General features: G+C 47.1%; 1 protein-coding gene across 1 annotated transcript in view; it reads right to left on the reverse strand.

Annotated features, from left to right (window-relative positions):
* LOC144153236 (uncharacterized) overlaps positions 1-18,312 on the reverse strand; it is a 79,000-nt gene that overhangs the window by 8,211 nt on the left and 52,477 nt on the right. Inside the window, exon 4 of the mRNA XM_077684886.1 lies at positions 15,532-16,523. Coding sequence (XP_077541012.1) covers positions 15,532-16,523 — 992 coding nt within the window. The remainder of the gene's footprint in view (positions 1-15,531; positions 16,524-18,312) is intronic.

The raw sequence follows: 18,312 nt of genomic DNA on the forward strand, positions 1-18,312 counted from the left end.
GCGCATGCACGGGCGGGGAGGGTGGGGAGGTTATTCCTCAGTGGAGAGAAGGCGCGGGCATGGCGAAGGCCGGCCGGCGGAACTAATCCCCCCACCGGAACGAATTTTTCACCTTCCCAGTCGGGCCCCGCTACCCGCCGCCGTAGCGTTAGGGGACGGTACCCGGTATGCTTAAACTCTCTAATGACAAAGCTAGCCCGTACCGTTGGAATTTTCTAACTCGGGACTTGCTTCCTAAGCAAACCAAGCTTCTATTATATAATTCGCTGTTCTTGTCTTATATACGTTATTGCTTCCTCGTATGGGGCACCACAACCTCTTCAAACATCACCAAACTCGCACGTCTTCAAAACAAAACAGTTCGCATAATTTCAAATTCCCCTTTCGACACTTCAGCCGGTCCTCTCTTAAAAAACTCAACCTGATTAGTGCAGACAATTTTTATGATTACCGCCTAAGCACGGCTTTAAGAAGCGAGGCAAAGCGTAGCGAGAAATTCCTTACTAGTTTTGCGCAATTAATTCCCAATGTACCTGTGTACAACACTCGACATACTGTCCGCTGTAGCAGAACTATGGTAATCAAATGTTGTCCCCCACTGTCCCCAAACTACTAAACCAATTTATTGAACGTGGCGTTGGCTTTCATTCTTTAAGGATTCCTGAGCTTTTACGTATGTACCTGTAATAATGATTGCTCTTTTCTTCTCTCTCTCTCTCTCTCTCTCTCTCTCTCTCTCTCTCTCTTTCTTTCTTTTTCACGAAGAGTACCAGTTCTGGCTATGTATGCAATTGAGCAATGTTTCGCTAGACATTGTATAAACTTGTTTCTTTTCTCATTTCTGTTTATTTAACGACATTTGTTGTAATATCATTGTCTTTATTAATACTTTACTGAATTTTACAGAAAAACACGGTCTTATTGAAATTGCCCTGTATTAATTATAAGCAAGCGCTGTAGGATGTATACCGTCGGGCGCCATCTACTGCCCATACACGCGTACGGGGTGAGAGCTCATCAAGCTGTCCACAGCAGCTTTTTCTCTTGCCCCGTCATGTCTTTTAAAGAACATGAAATAAAATTATATTGTTCTATTTTGACGCTTAGCTCCCACTGCAAGACGAACGCGGTCGCGAATGGCAAATTTACGTTGTACGAGGCCAGTGTTCTCGTTACCGGAATGCTGTCCGACACCTGCATTGTTGAGAGAACTGTGGACAATGCAGCTGATCATGCGGACGAAGAGGAGCCTGGAAAAGTGCCTACAGCAACAGAAACAACAAAAGCGCTGCGCCTGCTTCGCAACAAGGTAGAATGTAGTGGTGGCGACCAACAATTGATGCGATGTATTGAGCAGTCCATGAACGCTTTTCTGTTTTTTTTTTTTCAACTTGTTTGCCTTTATTACAAAAGCTCCCCCGTTCAGTGGAGCTTTAGTTACCATCATTAGCTCTTATTTCAGTGACCTGCCCACACATTTCTGGCATTTCGCTTAACTTGAAACTTCGCTTATCTCGAAATTCTCAGCGAATTTTACACCTACGAGTTGACAAGGGATCATTGTAAATCTGCTAATATCCAACCCTCCCCTTACCACTCCCCAAATTTTTTCCTTGATTCACCTAAACCTCCCTCTCCACCCTAATTTGGGAGGACTTGGGAATCGCAGGCTGACGACCCGCAAACCACGCACTTCTAAGAAAAATACTCAGAAATGAAAAAAAAATTTACACTAGCGTCTCCATTTGCCTTTGACATTTTTTAACTGCTCAGCTACCCCATACATCAAATTGTTCAAGCCTTAAAGCCCTAGATTTTGTTCTTTCATGTGTGGGCTAGACCCTGCACAGAGGTTAAAGGTTGTTTAATGCAGAATTTCTGCATCTGAAAACAATCACACACGAACTGACTAATCCCAAAATAAGCCTGCAACGATGTAGCAACTAACTTAAAAATACATTGTGAAGTGAAAAAAACTCGTAACGTCGACTGAACATTATCAAATTACAAAGTAGTGAGAACTGTTAAATGAGTTTAATTAAGAATGCCACGTGTGACACATGATGGACTGCAAGCTCGCTCGCAACTAGGCATTAGTTCCATGAAGCTTTGACCCTAAAACGGTACGATGATCTTAGACCAATCTGGAGAACAATAGAGAAAGAGTTTGCTGTGCACTGCAATTTGATGGAACTGAAGTATACTGACACAACAGGCCAAAAAGGGACCGCATTTCGAAAAACATTTATGCCGTGTTTCCGAAAACAACTTCATGCGCCGACTTTTTTATTCGCACGAATTAGGGACTGAAGGCACTGAGGGCCTTTTGTTTTATTTATTGCACCAGCTGCGATGCTTACGTATACGTAGGGTTGTTCGTTTTCAGAAAAAACACGACTTTGCCCTATTCCTACACCCCGAACACGTTTCAGGAGATCTGGGTTAAACCGATTTTTCCCCGAGTGATCATTTTCAAAGTAGCAATCTGCACAGTCGTGCGCTAAAGGACAACCGTTCTCAACACGTACTTGCTGGAAGCAAGCCCCACAAACACAACTTCTCAACTCATCGAGTATTCGCATCTCCCTACCTCTCGCTACCTAAGGTTGGAAAATGCAGTGCTGACATTGTTGTGCCTAGCTAATGAAAGCTGTGTTGTCGACAGAACTTTCTCCCAGTTGAGATACGTTCAGCGATAAGGCACGTCTCGAGTGAAGGCCGACATGCTGCGCAAGGAGGTCATATTGTATGTAAACAAAGCTAAGCGGGAAATCAATGATCAGCTTTTCGTAAAAAAAAATGTTTCCTTTCTTAGAAGTTATCAATGCTCCTTACTGTCATCATTAATTATTCATTTCCAAGGAAATGGAAAATTTCTGAGAGCATTTTCTAGGAAACCCTGATGTCCATAAACACCAATTTTATGCGTTAGAGTTTAAAAGTTCGTGATACCCTCTAAAATAAACTGAGTGCACTACACGGTAGATCTGCAGGTTTAACCCGAAAATTCCCGAATTTTGGAATGGTTTCACAAAAACCTGATTTCTCTTCGATTATCAGTTCGAAAAAAATAGCACCCGATTTTCACACCCCACCCCCATCCCCCGATTTTAAAAAAATATAAAACCCGAAAACGAACAACCCCACATATACGCAATATTAGTGCTGCAACCTGGTGCTGCAACCGGCACTAGTAGAATATGTCACCCCAGAAATCCCCATCACCTGACTCTTTCTTCATATCAGCCTTTTCTCAGCAACGAGTAAAGTGTTAGGTATGTGTCTGTATTAGGTGCTATTATTGTAAAAGCCTTATCAAAACCCTCTAAGCTAGCTTCAAGGCAACAGCTTTACACGACGCTGAAGACTTTCCTTTTTAGCACCGCCACCTGGTTTCTAGGTAACTCTCACAGAAAGTGTGTGCTAGACCATATGCTGGAGAAGGCATCACATTTCAACAGCAAGCAATGAAAATGTAGCTTTCTCGCTTGACTGGATCGCTCGCATTGAACAAGCGCATTAGTGTTTTGTGTACAGGCAGTGAAGCAACTAGTAGTTAATTTTGTTTCAGAATGACACTGCATGATGAATCTACAATTCTTCGCACTATGGTGACAAACAGTGAACAGTGCATGCTGCACGCCTCATGCACTGCTGCTTCACTGTGCTGCACTGCCCTCAGTTGCGGGTGGTAATGTCAACGGAAGACGACGCGACGTCACAACTGGAATAAGCGTCGCTTACATTCAGAGGCTTTGGAAGGCAGGGGGGAGGGGGAGGCTCAAGAATCTTGGTGATGGCGATGAAGATTTGTGAAGCGTAAGGACACCTTTTCCTTTATTCTCATTTTTTTGCTACTCAGATATTATGTGTGCAAGCCTTTTGCCTTTTCTTTTTGCATTTTTCAGTTCTATAAAAACCAGTGTCTGATTTTATTTCTTGTCCAAATAATTTTTCACAGAAGTCGGCCTGGCTTTTCCGGCTGAATCTTCAATTGATTGTACGGTTTAACGTGCCGATGCAACGCAGGCGATGAGGGCCACCGTAGTGGAGGGCTCCAGGTTAATTTTGACCGTCTTGGGATCTCTAACGTGAGCCGAAATCTCGTACACACAGGAGTTTTTGCTTTTCGCCTCCATCAGAAAAGCGGCCACCGCGGCCGGGAATGAAACCCGCGACCTCATGCTTTCCAGCACAACATCTCAACTGAATTTTTAATCAAACCCCATTTAGGGTAACAGCTTTTTATCCACTTAAAACATCCTACATAATTAAGGAAGATATTTGTTTTTGTTACGGAAGAGCTGTCACACACTCTACATAGCACTCTAAGTGCATTTCCAAGTTCCTTCATGCATCATTCAATCGACATTGTAAGTACCATTTAAAAAAAAGAAGCCATTTACTCCCCCTCACAGGAACAGCAAAATTTTAATGATAGCAATATGTCAGTAACAACCTGTAACAACAAAAGAAACAATGCGAATGAGGAATTTAATAATGCCTAGCCTTACCATACAGGACGTGTTCTCTGGCAAAATGACTCAGCTGTGTTGAGCCCCATGCTTTGGACCACTCCTGCCAGATTTTTTTAAAGTTATCATTTGTCTTACCCTGTGAAGACCAAAAGAGGCCGAGCCTCTTCTTTTTGCAACAAGAAAAGCTAGAGCCCCCCCCCCCCACACACACTTCTGGAGCCCCCGCTTCCATTCTTGCTATGTCTGACAACTTATAAAATGCCAAGTCCTACTGCAACATCACTTCCAGTTTTGTCATCACACCTGCCTCCAAAAACTGGCGTCATGCCCCTCACCCAAACAAGGCAATTTTTGGACCAGTAACCTTGCAGCTTCCTTGAGGTGGCCTCTCTACCTGTGCTACTACACAATGACATGCAACAAAGCCATGTCAGCTACAAACACACAGAAGGATGTGTAGGTTTTATGATTTTAACAATGAAACATTGCTGGCTTCTAGTGCTGACTTTTACTGGAAAGGAAAGACAAGTTTCTTCACAGCAGCACGCCTGTGTCGCTGATGAGCCCAGTACAACTTCGCATTGAAAGCGCAACCGATAAATCGCTTCTGAAAGGGAACACGCACTGTGAAATAAGATTGAGGTGCCGTCAGATTATATTAAATCTCCTTTATTATACGTACAGAACTGGCTCAGCTGACTATACAGGCGGGGCTCCACATTACTGCAAGTCCAACTCACATTTTTTTTATAACGTTTGAGCATACATGCCCTCCCTCACAAGCACAGCAGCTAGACTGCCAGGATAAAGCACATGCAATGACTGCGGTGCCATCTACCAACCAGGGCAGTGCCATTCAATGTGTGTGGATAGTGCAGCTACATCTGCTTGGCTAATCGCATTCCACCCTTACAGGTTAAAGGAGTACTGACACTAAATTTCTCGCTTTCAGTTTTTATGCTGTAAAGAATACCTATTAGCCCAGTAATTACGAAAATCGAACCGAAAGCCGTCCGCCGCCAACACAGAATTAATTACAGCACGTTTATTGCAACCAGTTTCAAATTCGGTCGCCGCGCGGGAAAATTGCCGTTCGAAGGCCAGCCTGCAAGCGGGCCAGTCCGGCCAGTCTGACGTCACGGTCGCACCCGTGACGTCAGGGACGTTCGCCGCATCGTCTGCTACGATTGCACATGGTCCGCACTCGCCCGAGCAGTCGACATGTCGTCTGAATCGTCAAACTCGGATGAGTCGCTGCCACCCGACAGACAGAGCAACTTTATTTGGCCAGGCGATTAGGCCGGCGATGTCTTCGCCGTCGTCCGTTTTTTAATATCACTGCGGCTCGAATCGGCGCAGACCGTGATAGCAACAGCTTGTCGCCACTCTTATAATCAATCTGATTCCGAAAAAGAAGTTCCACTTGCGAGAAAGTAGATGTTAGTGTGGTGAAATTGTGCTAGGGGTTGTTATCAGCGCTGAATTTAAAAGCGGCGTTCAGATATTTGCCGCGATGGTAAGCTTACGCTGACCGGAAGCGGAGGTTCGGCGCTCCGACCCAGCACTGCCGGCACCGCGGTGCGGCGAGCGGCCGAAAGATGGCGCCACCTGCGCGCTAGAATCAAAACAGGCCGCGGCAGATGTCTTGGCCACCGATCGCTGAAACGGCAATTATCGCCAAAATAAAGCTCAGTATGCGAAAAAGGGGATGATAGTGTGGTGAAAAGTTGTGTAAGGGATGGTCATTCACAGTTGTACAGATACCGGCGATCAAATATTCGCCACGATACTAAGCCTGAAGTTCCCAACACCCAAGCTGACCCGAGAAACGCCGAGCCGCTGGCTTGGGCGATAGTTTTTCAGTCCACGTTTAGCGCTGCATGTCGTCGCGTGGAAAATAATGCATCTTGGCGTCGTCGTCGATTTGCTCGGACAGGCTTCCACGAGCAGTACTTCGCATTTCGCGAGCTTGCCACAGCACAACTTGGGCGAGCTCGGCTACGCGCACCGCCGCGTCGCCGCGGTGCGCGTCGACATCGCGCACCGCGCGGTGCCGGCACCGCGCAGTTTTCGGCACTAGTGCAAGGGAACACCATGCGCCGGCCACGAACTGAAGAGCAAAGACGTCGAACACGGCAAGTGCGCAAAGTTTACAAGCATTGCTCACACAGCTACACCCTTACGACGTCTCCTGCCCAAACGAATACCACCGACAACCGCAGCGCAGGATATCGTTTCCGCTTCCGAAAACGACTATATGACGCCACCCTGAACCGGCCAGACACGCCGGCCGATGTTTCGTCAAGCCGAAAGCGATTTCGCTAGTGCTGCCGATTTGTGGAAGCTCGCGGCCGGGACAATCAAAATCGATTTTAGATGTGATTCCGGCCTCGGATCGCTGCAAAAATTTCTGTGAGGCATCTGTACAAACTAATGAAGCCAATTATGTCATTTTTTAGGCGTCAAAATTTGGTGTCAGTACTCCTTTAAGCTTCACCATCCTGCAAACATTTCTTTTTTTTTTTCTTTTTTGAAAATGAAACTTCCAAGTCTTGCCCATTTGAAATTAAACGCCAACTGCACTCAAATTTCATTTCAACCAAATTTACTTTGAGCGCACAGTGCGTACCCCCAAACCAACTGGGACATTACTGGTAGCCCTGTGAAATGCGTGGTTAATTAGTTATAAATGTTTAAAATAGCTCCACCACAGGTGACGCTACACCTGCCGGCGGATCGCGCAAACAGCCATGAAGCAGAAGTAACGCTGCGGCCAGCCCTGCGCTTTTTCCTACGGCCAGCCAGGAGAACCGGTCGAGCTTTGATGGCCATTTGCGCTGCGGATGCACATATTTTAGGTGTCATATTTTGAATATTGCAGTATTTTTAGGCAAACTATATGAAAATAGGGTTTTCAAGGGGTGGAAATTTTGAGTGCAGTTGGCCTTAAGGCACTCATTATAATAAAAGGTCATTAATTCGAACTCGGTTAATTCGAACTGACGCCTTGGTCCCATCCCAGCCCGGTATATTTCAATGGGGGCAAACTCCCAATATTTGACTGCCTCGGTATTCAGAACCGTTCAATCGAACTGGGATCCCCTGGTTTCCATCGCTCCTGGCAAAAGAAGTCGGCCCAGAGTGATTACAATGTGATGCAAATTGAAACCGAACCAAATTAACTAGAGATGCAAAACAACGAAACAGAAAAAAAGAAACAGTGAGCGCGCACGCTACGTTGCTGCGACCAACGTTACTAAGTAACGTTGGCTGCGACAGCGTATTTCGCTACACACGCCGCGCTGCCAACGCCAGTGCTCCGTCGCATGCCGTTGCCGGTTTTCTTTGTGCCGCAGTCGCTGGTCTGGGCCCGCGATCACGTCAGGCCCAGACCACGCCAGGGGAAAGCCTGTAATGCAACATTGGTATTTCTCTCTCTCTCTCTCTCTCTCTCTCTCTCTCTCTCTCTCTCTCTCTCTCTCTCTCTCTCTCTCTCTCTCTCTCTCTCTCTCACACACACACACACACACACACACACACACACACACACACACACACACACGCACATTAGCATGCACGCACGCACAAACCTATACCCTAAGCCTCACCTCGGACTGGCAATGCATACCTTTTCCTAAATGCTTAGATAATGCAATACTTCAATGATGATTAATTCTGAATGGTTTGAGGCAAAAGCTGATGATCATGCACACGACGAAAGATTGCCCACCGTGAGCATTTTTTGCCCACTTGACTCAACATGCAGTTCGCACCCCTTGAGTGACTCCAACAAAAAGATCTGTTCCATTTAACACTAGCGATCATGCATGCTACTCGGTTTTTCAGCTGTTACCACAATGAAACACTACCATTAGATACGCGTGTCCTCGCAAGACGACTGGTTTACCAAATTTAACCAACCCCGGCAAGTCAAACACATCACTGGTATTCCCATAGAAGCAAATAAAACCTCCACTAACATTCTCATTTGACTGTACAAGAAAAAAATGCTAGCCAGAACAATGACAAAAATCAAGTCACGAACCCAGAGTTGAAGGAAATAATTTGGCTGACGATTACGATACTCCCTAATACAGAATTTGTGTGCAGACCGAACTACAGCCTTGTGTGTGACGGCGCATGCCTTCTGTATCTCACGAAGTGACCGCCGCACCACCGAATGCACGAAGGTGTGCAATATACTCAGGCATTGTCTCGTAGCGTGTCGCCGCGGGTGTCCATGTCTCACGCCCTCCGCCATGCTTCCACCTTCCGCTTTCCTCCACGCTCTATCTCCGGTGGCCTCTTCATTCCCACAGTTATTTTGCAGCGCATCACCGCTGGACAGAATGTCTCGCGCCATCTGGGCACACCGCCCTCACCCTCCCACTTTCGCCATACTTTACTCCTCCGCATTCCCGCTAGTTCTATCTCGTTTGTCCTCAGTGTCCTCTTCGTTCGCTCAGTTAAGAGGGACGACGGCGCCGTGAAACCACAGGAGCGGGCACTTAACGGCAAACTGCACTCAAAATTTCGACCTCTTGAAAACCCCATTTTTGTATAGTCTGCCTAACTAAAAAGATAGCAACACGCAAAATACAACAGCTGAGATACGCTCGCGGACACCGCAAGCGCTCAGCAAAAATCGTCGATTTTGAAACCGAAACCGACGAGAGCGCGGCCATTGCAATGACGTTGCAGCCGTCCAGCGAGCGGCCGGACGGTCAAGTCCGCGCAAGCTCTGCACGCGCACGGGGCAGCACATGGGTGAAGCATGCGCAGCAGAGCTAGACCGATTCTCCAGCCACGTGGCTGGCCAGACGAAGAAGCCCCCATCGGCTGGAACGTCACAGGCGCGTCCACGGCCGTGGCGCGTCATGGCTGTTTACGCGGTCCGCCGGCAGGTGCAGTGTGGTCGGTAGCATTTCGGCTGGCGTACCCGCAAATTTTCCCGCCATTTTTTCGCGGGGCTACCACGGTTCCCAAACCAGGACTGCCCTCTGTTGGTTAGCTGGCATCATCCGTAAAGGCCGCGGATCTGTCAGCCCGCTCTGGTTACAAACCCCTGCGGGCTCGCGCCGCGGGCTCGGGCTCGAGTCCGGGTTTTTTTTTTCGCTTCGTCGCCACGGGAGGTACTACAAACGTATGGGGCCTGTTAAGGCAATCCGTAAAGGGGAGGCGAAAAAAGAACCCGGGTTCGAGCCCGAGCCCGCGGCGCGAGTGCGCAGGGGTTTGTAACGAGAGCGGGCTGACAGATCCGCGGCCTTTACGGATGATGCGAGCTAATCAACAGAGGGCACTCCTGGTCTGCGAAAAAATGGCGGGAAAATTTGCGGGTACGCCAGCCGAAATGCTTTTAAACGCTTCTGACTGATTAACGAGGCTTTCGCGGGGCTACCACTCGTGTCCCAGCTGATTTGGGGTACTGACTTCGCATTAAAAATAAATTTGGTCGAGGTGAAAGTTGAGTGCAGTTGGCCATTAAGTGCGGCGTACTAAACTTCTTTATTGTAGCGCACTCAGTGTTGTGGGGGTTAGCATCGACTTTTTCACAGCTCAACTCTAACTTGAATCCAACTGACCTTACAACGTCATGACTTTCTGTCTATGCCACACTCTCCATATCCGCAGCAGAGTGCACCCTTAAAGTAACATCGCGAAATTCGCTGGCAAGAGCATTTTGTGAGCACGGGTACCAGCCAAGACGTAACGGTGAATGTGTGTCTCCGCATTAATTTTTTTGCGTGTACCCAACAATGGGACCAGCACAAGACAAACAAATTCATGCCCAATCTGGTGGCACTTTTGAATATTTGTAAGCAAAGCTTACATGGCTAGGGTTCCATGCATTTCTCATATCGGACGCGGGTTCGATTCCTGGCCGTAGCGGCCGCTTTTCTGATGGAGCTGAAAAGCAGAAACGCCCGTCTGTTCGAGATTTCGGCACACGTTAGAGATCCCCAGGTGGTCAGAATTAAACTGCAGCCGTTCACTACAGCACACCTAATCGCCTGTGAAGCGTCAGCGTGTTAAAACCCCATAATCATAATCAATTTTTCATATAGGCCACGGCCCCACGTGTCTTTGTAGTGCAAGGTGTTCCAAAACACGGGGCATTCGAAAACGAAGATCCCTGTGTGTTTGATATAAGTACCATATCCCCACCAAATTGGCACGCCATTCAAAAGACTATTTTGACCTCAAGCTTATGTCTCAGCACTTAGACGTGCACCTTGATTAGATTAGCTACCAATATGCGCCACTTTCAAGATTAGAAGGGTCAAAAGTGTGTGTATGCCTGTGCACGGCCGCTCGATGGAAACTGCCTGTGTGTGTCTTTCATAGGTGCAACAGTCATCAGCACTCAAGAGAAATTAAGTTTGCTCATACCTTTCACCCAAATACACTCACCTCTATGTCGTGTGGTAAAAAGCTCTTCACTGGCCATCCATTTTGGCTGAGTAGAACGGTTCATGGGTTTTTTTGTTGTACCGAAATGGTGAGTCCTGACACTAGCGAAAGACCTGGAGAAACTGAGAGATCATGCAACCAATGTCCAGCTACCATGACTTCCTGAAGGGACACTCCCCTGCGCACCTTCAGTGATAACAGCACTACAAGTTCAAAAGATGCAATAAATGGTGGGAACACAAAGTACAGAACCTTTTCCGGGCTAAGATTGATTGATTGTAGTATTTAACGCACCGACGCAACGCAGGTGATGAGGCATGCTGTGGTGGAGGGCTCCGGAATAATTTTGACCACCTGGGGATCTTTAAATCTTTAACGTGCGCCGAAATCTCATACACACAGGCATTTTTGCTTTTAGCCTCCATCAGAAAAGCGGCTCCTGCGGCCGGGAATCAGACCCATGTCCTCGTACTCGGCAGCAAAACGCCTTAGCCGCTGAGTCACCGCGGCGAGTCGCAGGCTAAGACGCCATAACACGGGAGTTTGTTTCAACCATGTTGAAGGAAGTTGAAATGTCCAAGTCAATATTGCTAAAATAATTGTTAAATCCACATAGCTCTGGACACCAGAAGCTCCAAAGGGAGAAAAGATAGTTGACAGTTCACAAGAGAACCAGCCCCTCGCCATTGTTGACATCTGTACTGTAGAAGCAGACTAGAGAGCATGGATGTATATGCCACGGGAAGATATAAGCTGCTTCCTCAATGGTTATTGCTAACAACAGTTTTAACAGTGCTGCATTTGATAACACCAACAGTAAACAGAGGTTTTCGAAGAGCCTTCCTTTAAATGAAACTTCTCGTGAACAGTGACGCGGTGCCTAATGTGAAAAAAAGAAATGTTAATCAGCCAAAATACGCATAAAAAGGCACGCTTCTCCAAGCCCTGAACGGGCAAAATGGCACCAGAAACAGGGAGAAAAACAATAAAAACACTCCTTGGATTCGAGTCTTCATTTATTCACACCTAATGAGAAATTACATGTCAAAGCAAGGTTACAGGAAATTTGTAGGCTTCAAAAGCACTAAACAAGAAAAACAAAAATGAGGAGAAATACAAGAACACTGGCATGCTGAAAATCCTGACTTTCTTCAAACAGTTGTGCACCAACGCAAGTATTTTGGAATCAAACTCATTCAAGAACAATCAATGAGAAAATTGAAATTTACAATTTCCCAAGCACACTCCAGCAACTATCCCGCAAAAAAACAAAAGGCCCATGTAAAATAGTTTGAAATTTTTTTCTGGCATAAAGAAATCGTACACAAGCTATCCTGCTGCTTTTAGCTTTTGTAATGATACTATATTTCATATAAAGACAATTTTCATGTCTCGTGCTGACCTCAGCCACAAGTGTTTCGGTATTAACCTAATAAGCATATATATATTCTAGCAAGTTGCAACTAAAACATTTGTCTTTGGAATTAAAAGAAAACGTAAACGGCAGTTCTATGAAGGCCCATGTCAGTTATAAAGTAAGGCAATGCAAGGCATAAAAAGTTAGCCTGATTTCTAAACCCTTCAAAATATGCCCTCAAAGCGGGATGGTATCTCCTCACTTTGCAGTTGCTCGCAAGAATGAATTTTATTTTTAAAGAACACTTTTGCAGTGAATGTCCTTGCACGCACATCGAAGGATTTTAATTACAGGTTACATTAAAGGCATTTCAAGCCTAGTAAAAATGCATTAAACAATATGACCAAAACTACTGCAAATGCATAATAACAAATGTACTCGTTGGCAAACTAGCTTCACGAGTGCTGCGGCGTCAACGACTTTTTGTCAAGGAAGCTTTATCTCACTATCTAGGGGCCCAAAGCTAGGCAAGTTCATTGTTTCTTTTATAACCTATACAGAAAAACGAAAAATAACAGGTTAAAGAAAGCCCAACAGCATGCATTGTTCGATTAAAAACCCAGGGGTCTGGGGACAATGTCAGTATGCAGCTGGGCTTTCTTATCCAGGAAGTGTTGGCTGAAGCAGCTTGGGCATCATGATGCGACAAGAGAAGCGAGATCACAGAGCTGGCCCGACACCAAGGAGATGTGGGCTGCTCCAAATGCCCTGCCGCTTACACGCATGTCACCGTTGCACTGTTGGAAAGCCTGCCGCCTGACGGTCAATCGCAACTGATTCGCAAGCCTTCAAAGTGTGATGCATCTGGTGCTTCAGCTTGACTGTTCAACCTCACTAATTCAGCCGCACTGTAAATACAGTTTTTTTTGTGTGTGTCTTTAGCGAGGACTTCGTTTTCAACTAAGGATAGTTTACGTATCCAACTTCACTGAAACAAATGCCCGTTGTGTTGTGGAATTTCGAAATACTTCAAAAATATGCAGTTAAGTGCAGTGAAATAGGGTGATTAAGGCAGCCAGTTTTATAAGAACTTGTCAAACATACTTGTGAACAATTCAACAGCTGAAACAACAGTGTATGCTAGGAATTTCATTGTAAAAACAGCAAAAAGTATTCACGGTCGCTTCTGAGAAGATTTCGAGCGACAAACGCAATCTTAATGTGGTGGACCATCTCCGACAGAGCAACAAAGCTGCAAAAAACCCATCGACAGTGCTCGTAAAATGAAGAAAGCAGAAAAGTGGCTACACACAACAACCATCAAGCATACACACGCAACAGCCCTACACTTCTTCAACGCTCCGCTAAATGCGGTATTCCATTTCCAAGATAGGTACAAGCCAAGCACTTCCAGTGCGATGCAAAATGCTAATTAAACGTGTTGATATGCCATGCCCCACCTCTGAACAGACCTAAAAGATACCAAACCAGCCTTATTTACGAAAAGAATGCAGAGAAGTGAGCTGAGGGAATATTCTAAAATAAAAAAAAAATCACGGGTCTTGAAAAAAGCGGGTCGAATCGGGGGTATTAATTCCTAAACTGACGTTTCTAGCCCTAGGCTACGGAGGCAGAACTGCGGAGCTCTGTTAGCAGTCACGTAAAAGGATAGGAGGGTTCCAAACGAAGCAGTATACACACACCAGTTGCGCAACTCCGCTTCAGAATCCGGACAGCGCGAGCATGGAGCACAAGCACCCCTGTTTTGTTGACGCTGAAGGGCAAGTAGAGCTTATTTAGTGACTCTAAGGGGAAGTGTATTGGCCCACCACCTAGAGGACAAAAGCTGAACTTTGCTAAATATTTAGTTAACAGCACAACCTAGTAAAATTTAAAAAAAGCATGATTTTAAAATTAGGGAACATCAAATTAGGGGTCTATACGATTCAGCCTGCACCTCTCGAACCAGTTCACAGTGGTGCAGGTCTGGTTCCGCCATCGGTGGAACCAGACCTGCACTTTTTTTGTCTGCTTCTGCCCCTCATCGGCAGGAAGTGCAGGCGAAGCCATAAACTCGTCCTGCACCCGTCGGCACCACCGGTGAATCGAACGGCGTGGTTCAGGTGCCGCAAGCTGCACCACTAAAACGAACGGCGAAGTGCTGCACCGCCTGAACGGGTTCACGTGGTGCAGGTGAAAGGAATAGACCCTAGATAACGTTACTTGTGGTTTCTTTGTTTTTTTTTAATGACTTACGGCAGCAGCCACAAGTGAGTACTACTTCAAACTTTCACCGACACGTGTCACGCTAATCAACTTGCCCCATGCATTAGCGGATCCAGAGAGGGGGGGCGGAGGGGGTCCGGATGACCTAACCACCCACCTCCAAGTAGATGACCCTTCAGGTCGTAGAAAGAGTAGTTGACAATTTTAGATGCGAAGCATCTCATGCTCGGGGCTGTGTCCCTCCCTCCCTTGTTGTTGTCCACCATCCGCACTCTACTGCGCATGCGCGTCTCTTCTGCCCCGTCGGCGTTTTGGGCTGACGTCAGCGCAGTACACTATAAAAATAAATAGTTATGCGGCGCCCGGTTTCAATCCCACGACTGCCTGGCCGCAACGGGCGGTACGTGGTGCTCTTCCCACTGCGCTACAAACCGAGACAGGAGCATGTGCTACGAACGCGCCTTATGTCCTTCGCTTATTCAAACTACGTCAAGAAGCTACTGATACAACGAAGGCACGCGAAGCTGAACGTCAACGGAAATGACGAACTGAAAACTAATGGGAACTTCAGTCGACCCCATGGCTGCTTCGCATACAACTCAGGGTTCCCCTACGGGAAGATGGTGTAATTTTTTGTATTTCTTGTATTTTCAAGTTTTCAGAAATTTCGTTGAATAAAAAAAGCTACTATCCTTATCATCATCCTCCCCATCATTATCATCATGATTACTGATAGAAGCTGACCACCCCCCCCCCCTCCAGGAAAAACCTGGATCAGCCGCTGGCCCTATGCTTGCACCTGCTTTCCCCCAGTGCACAAGGGGCCAACTTCGGACTGATTTTTATAGTAAATGGGGTCTATGGGGAGCTTGCAACTGGTGTGTATTGAGTAACTCTGGATGGCGCTGGGTTCGCACAGAAAATGTCTGATTTGTACCCACACGGGAACGGAATCTCGCCTCAACCTCACATAGCGCGGACTCAGACATGGGTTACGAAATAAATGTTTGCTCTCTCTCCCTCTCTGTGTGTTAAATTGTCTTTGTAAGACTAACTCGCGGGTTTGTGCTTCTTCTGCTCGTGGCGTTGCAGCGTGTCCCGGTATCGGTACGTCTTGGGACACACGCTGCAGCAGTAGGGCCGCTCGCCCGTGTGGGTGCCCAGGTGAATCTGAAGGGTGTCTCGCCGCGCGAAACCCTTCTCGCACACGGGGCACTTGTGCGGTTTCTCCGCCGAGTGCGTGGCCATGTGGCTCTGACGAGAGGCCCACTGCGAGAACCGCCGGTCGCAAACCTCGCAAACGTACGGCTTCTCCCCGGTATGCAGCCGCCGGTGAACGACGAGCCCATACTGGGTGGTGAACTTCATCGGACAGAAGTCGCAAGAGAAAGGGCGTTCGCCCGTGTGCGTCCGAAAGTGCTGTCGGAGGACCGCCTTGTTGCACAGGATCTTGTGGCAGACGTGACACTCCTGAGGCCCCATGGACGGTATCGGCTTCGACTTGTCTGGAGGCTTCCTCTTTCTAACGCGAGCTTTCTTCGGAGCCGAGGCTGCGGAGCCCTCGTCTGCGGCGTTGGGAACTGAACTTTCTGCGGGTTCTGGGGGAGAAATAGTGCTATCCCCATCGGCAGCTTTCGTAACAGCATCGTCTGCATTCACAGTTTCCTGGCAGTCACCCGCGGTGCCTTCATCTGGAGCTTTCGGAGCAGAATTCTCCACGGACACATCTGCCCCTTTGGGAACACAGTTTGACGCAACCTCCTCACCCGCACAATTGGTAGCGGAAACTAAGGTACACTCACTTGTAGACATCGAGACAGAATGTGCAGATTCTCCGTCAGGCACGGCGGACACAGAATGCGCGGCGCGCTCGTTTGCCACTTTGGGAACTGATGCTACAATGCGCTCACCAGAGGCCTCAGAACAGGATCTATCGCCCCCTTCGTCCGCACCTTCAGGGTGTTCAATCGGCTTCTGTGGCGACACCATGGAGACATGAACGCTAATAGATCCCTTGAGAAGATGCAGCGTACCGGTACCAAACAGTATTTCTCACAGCACAGCAACACTTGACACACCGCAGTCGAAAGAGCTTTCCGTCCGAGTGAACGCCCGATGTTGGCGGAAACAAAGCTCGGGACGATCTACACGGCCATGACTCTTCCTTTCTCCAGCACTTGATGGTTGCGGTACCAAGCCTGCAGAAAGAAAGAATAAGGGCCGTGAATTTTTTTAACATTATTACTTTCTAATGTTTGCTGCGTGTATGCCAAGTGTGCCACACAAGACACTGTTTACGCTCCTACGGTATTAGGTAACAGATTTCACGCGATGAAATTTAGTTTACAGGTACTGCCCCATTACGAACTGTGAATATCGAGACATTTGATCCCAAACAGCTCCAACTTTAAACAATATTGCACAAGTTTTGCAGTTACTGCCCCCAGTAGCACATCTTAAGAGAGTGCCTATGGAAGGCAAGATGTTTCTCCACGCTTGCGGCAGCCAGCTTTTGGCACACAATGGAGATGCCGGCCCTCTTTATGAACTTTGATACCCAAGTCCTGCTAGATTCGAACTGAGTCCTGAGTAACCCTGCTTACGACGCAAAGACCCGGGTTTGTGGCATGACAATGTCACATGTCATGGGCAGGAACCAATCGCGCATTTCAGTGACGCACGCTGCAAATCTGGCCCCAGCTACACAAACCCGCGGAAACCTTTTTTATTCGCCACCAAGCTAAAGTTCTGCCTCATGGCAGCTCCAGTACCACACCACCTGTTTCGAAACGTTAAACCTGCAACTCGCGGCAGGGTTGTCAGCTTCTCCCATGTAAAGAATATCAGCCATCTTGCATGTTGCCGTGAGCGAGTGTCAAAAATGTCTCCCAGAGAACATAAAGGTGGACAAAGGAAACCATGGCTAGAATCAAGTAAAACCACTCATGCAAACACTAAAAAGAAACGTGCAAGCGTTGTTGGTTCTATACCCAGAGGCCGCGCAACCGTTCCTACTCTCAGTGGCACAGACTACTGAAACAGCTGCACTTCCATCAATTATTGACACTTTCATGGGCGCTGTGTGCAAACCTAAAGTTGAGTTTCAGATTCTGTAACGGCAGTTAGAATGTATTTCCTTCAATTAAAAAAAATTCTCACCCCAGTTACAAACTATCAACAAATAATCATTCACTTCGAAAACAAGTTCCTATTCGCACAATCCTAGCTCCACTGGTTTACATGGTATGCGGCGGTGGTTTGTATCTTATGCCACCCTTTTCAGTTCAGAGCTCTGCGCAGAGATCCAGCGGACACATACTACTATGGGCATCAAAGGACAACCTTTCTCAAGCGCGTACGTGACCTGTAATGCCATTTACAAGTATACTTTTTTAAAGCAATGAAACCTCCTTCCTGGAGTATGCCTGGCTTCAGCAATATGGTCCCTCTAGATGCAACTTAGTGTCCACAGGCTTTGGAAGCCAGGGTTGAATTAAAGCCTCCAGCCATTGCTATTCAACCGTTCAAATGCCACATGCTCCCTTGGCAGACACCTTTGTGACAAATGGTGCTAATAATAAGTGCGGCAGAGCCTTTAAAGGGACCGTGAAGACAAAACACAAGTTTGGTTCATTCAAAAGGTTGCCCCGTTAGAATCATGCTGACACCACATTTATCGTAAACGACACTCAAATAAGCTACATAATTAGGAAAAAAGAGAATGGCCATGCAACCCACTAGCTCGTTTCCCGCCACAGAACCTATGATGTCATACCAGCCAGCTCTGCGATTGGCGGAGGCCGGAAAAAGCAAACGCAAATTAGGCAGAACTTATAAGCT

Source organism: Haemaphysalis longicornis, unplaced genomic scaffold (genome assembly GCF_048455015.1).
Source record: "Haemaphysalis longicornis isolate Haplotype H1 unplaced genomic scaffold, Haemaphysalis longicornis Haplotype H1 scaffold_9, whole genome shotgun sequence".
In the NCBI taxonomy this organism is placed as follows: Eukaryota; Metazoa; Arthropoda; class Arachnida; order Ixodida; family Ixodidae; genus Haemaphysalis; species Haemaphysalis longicornis.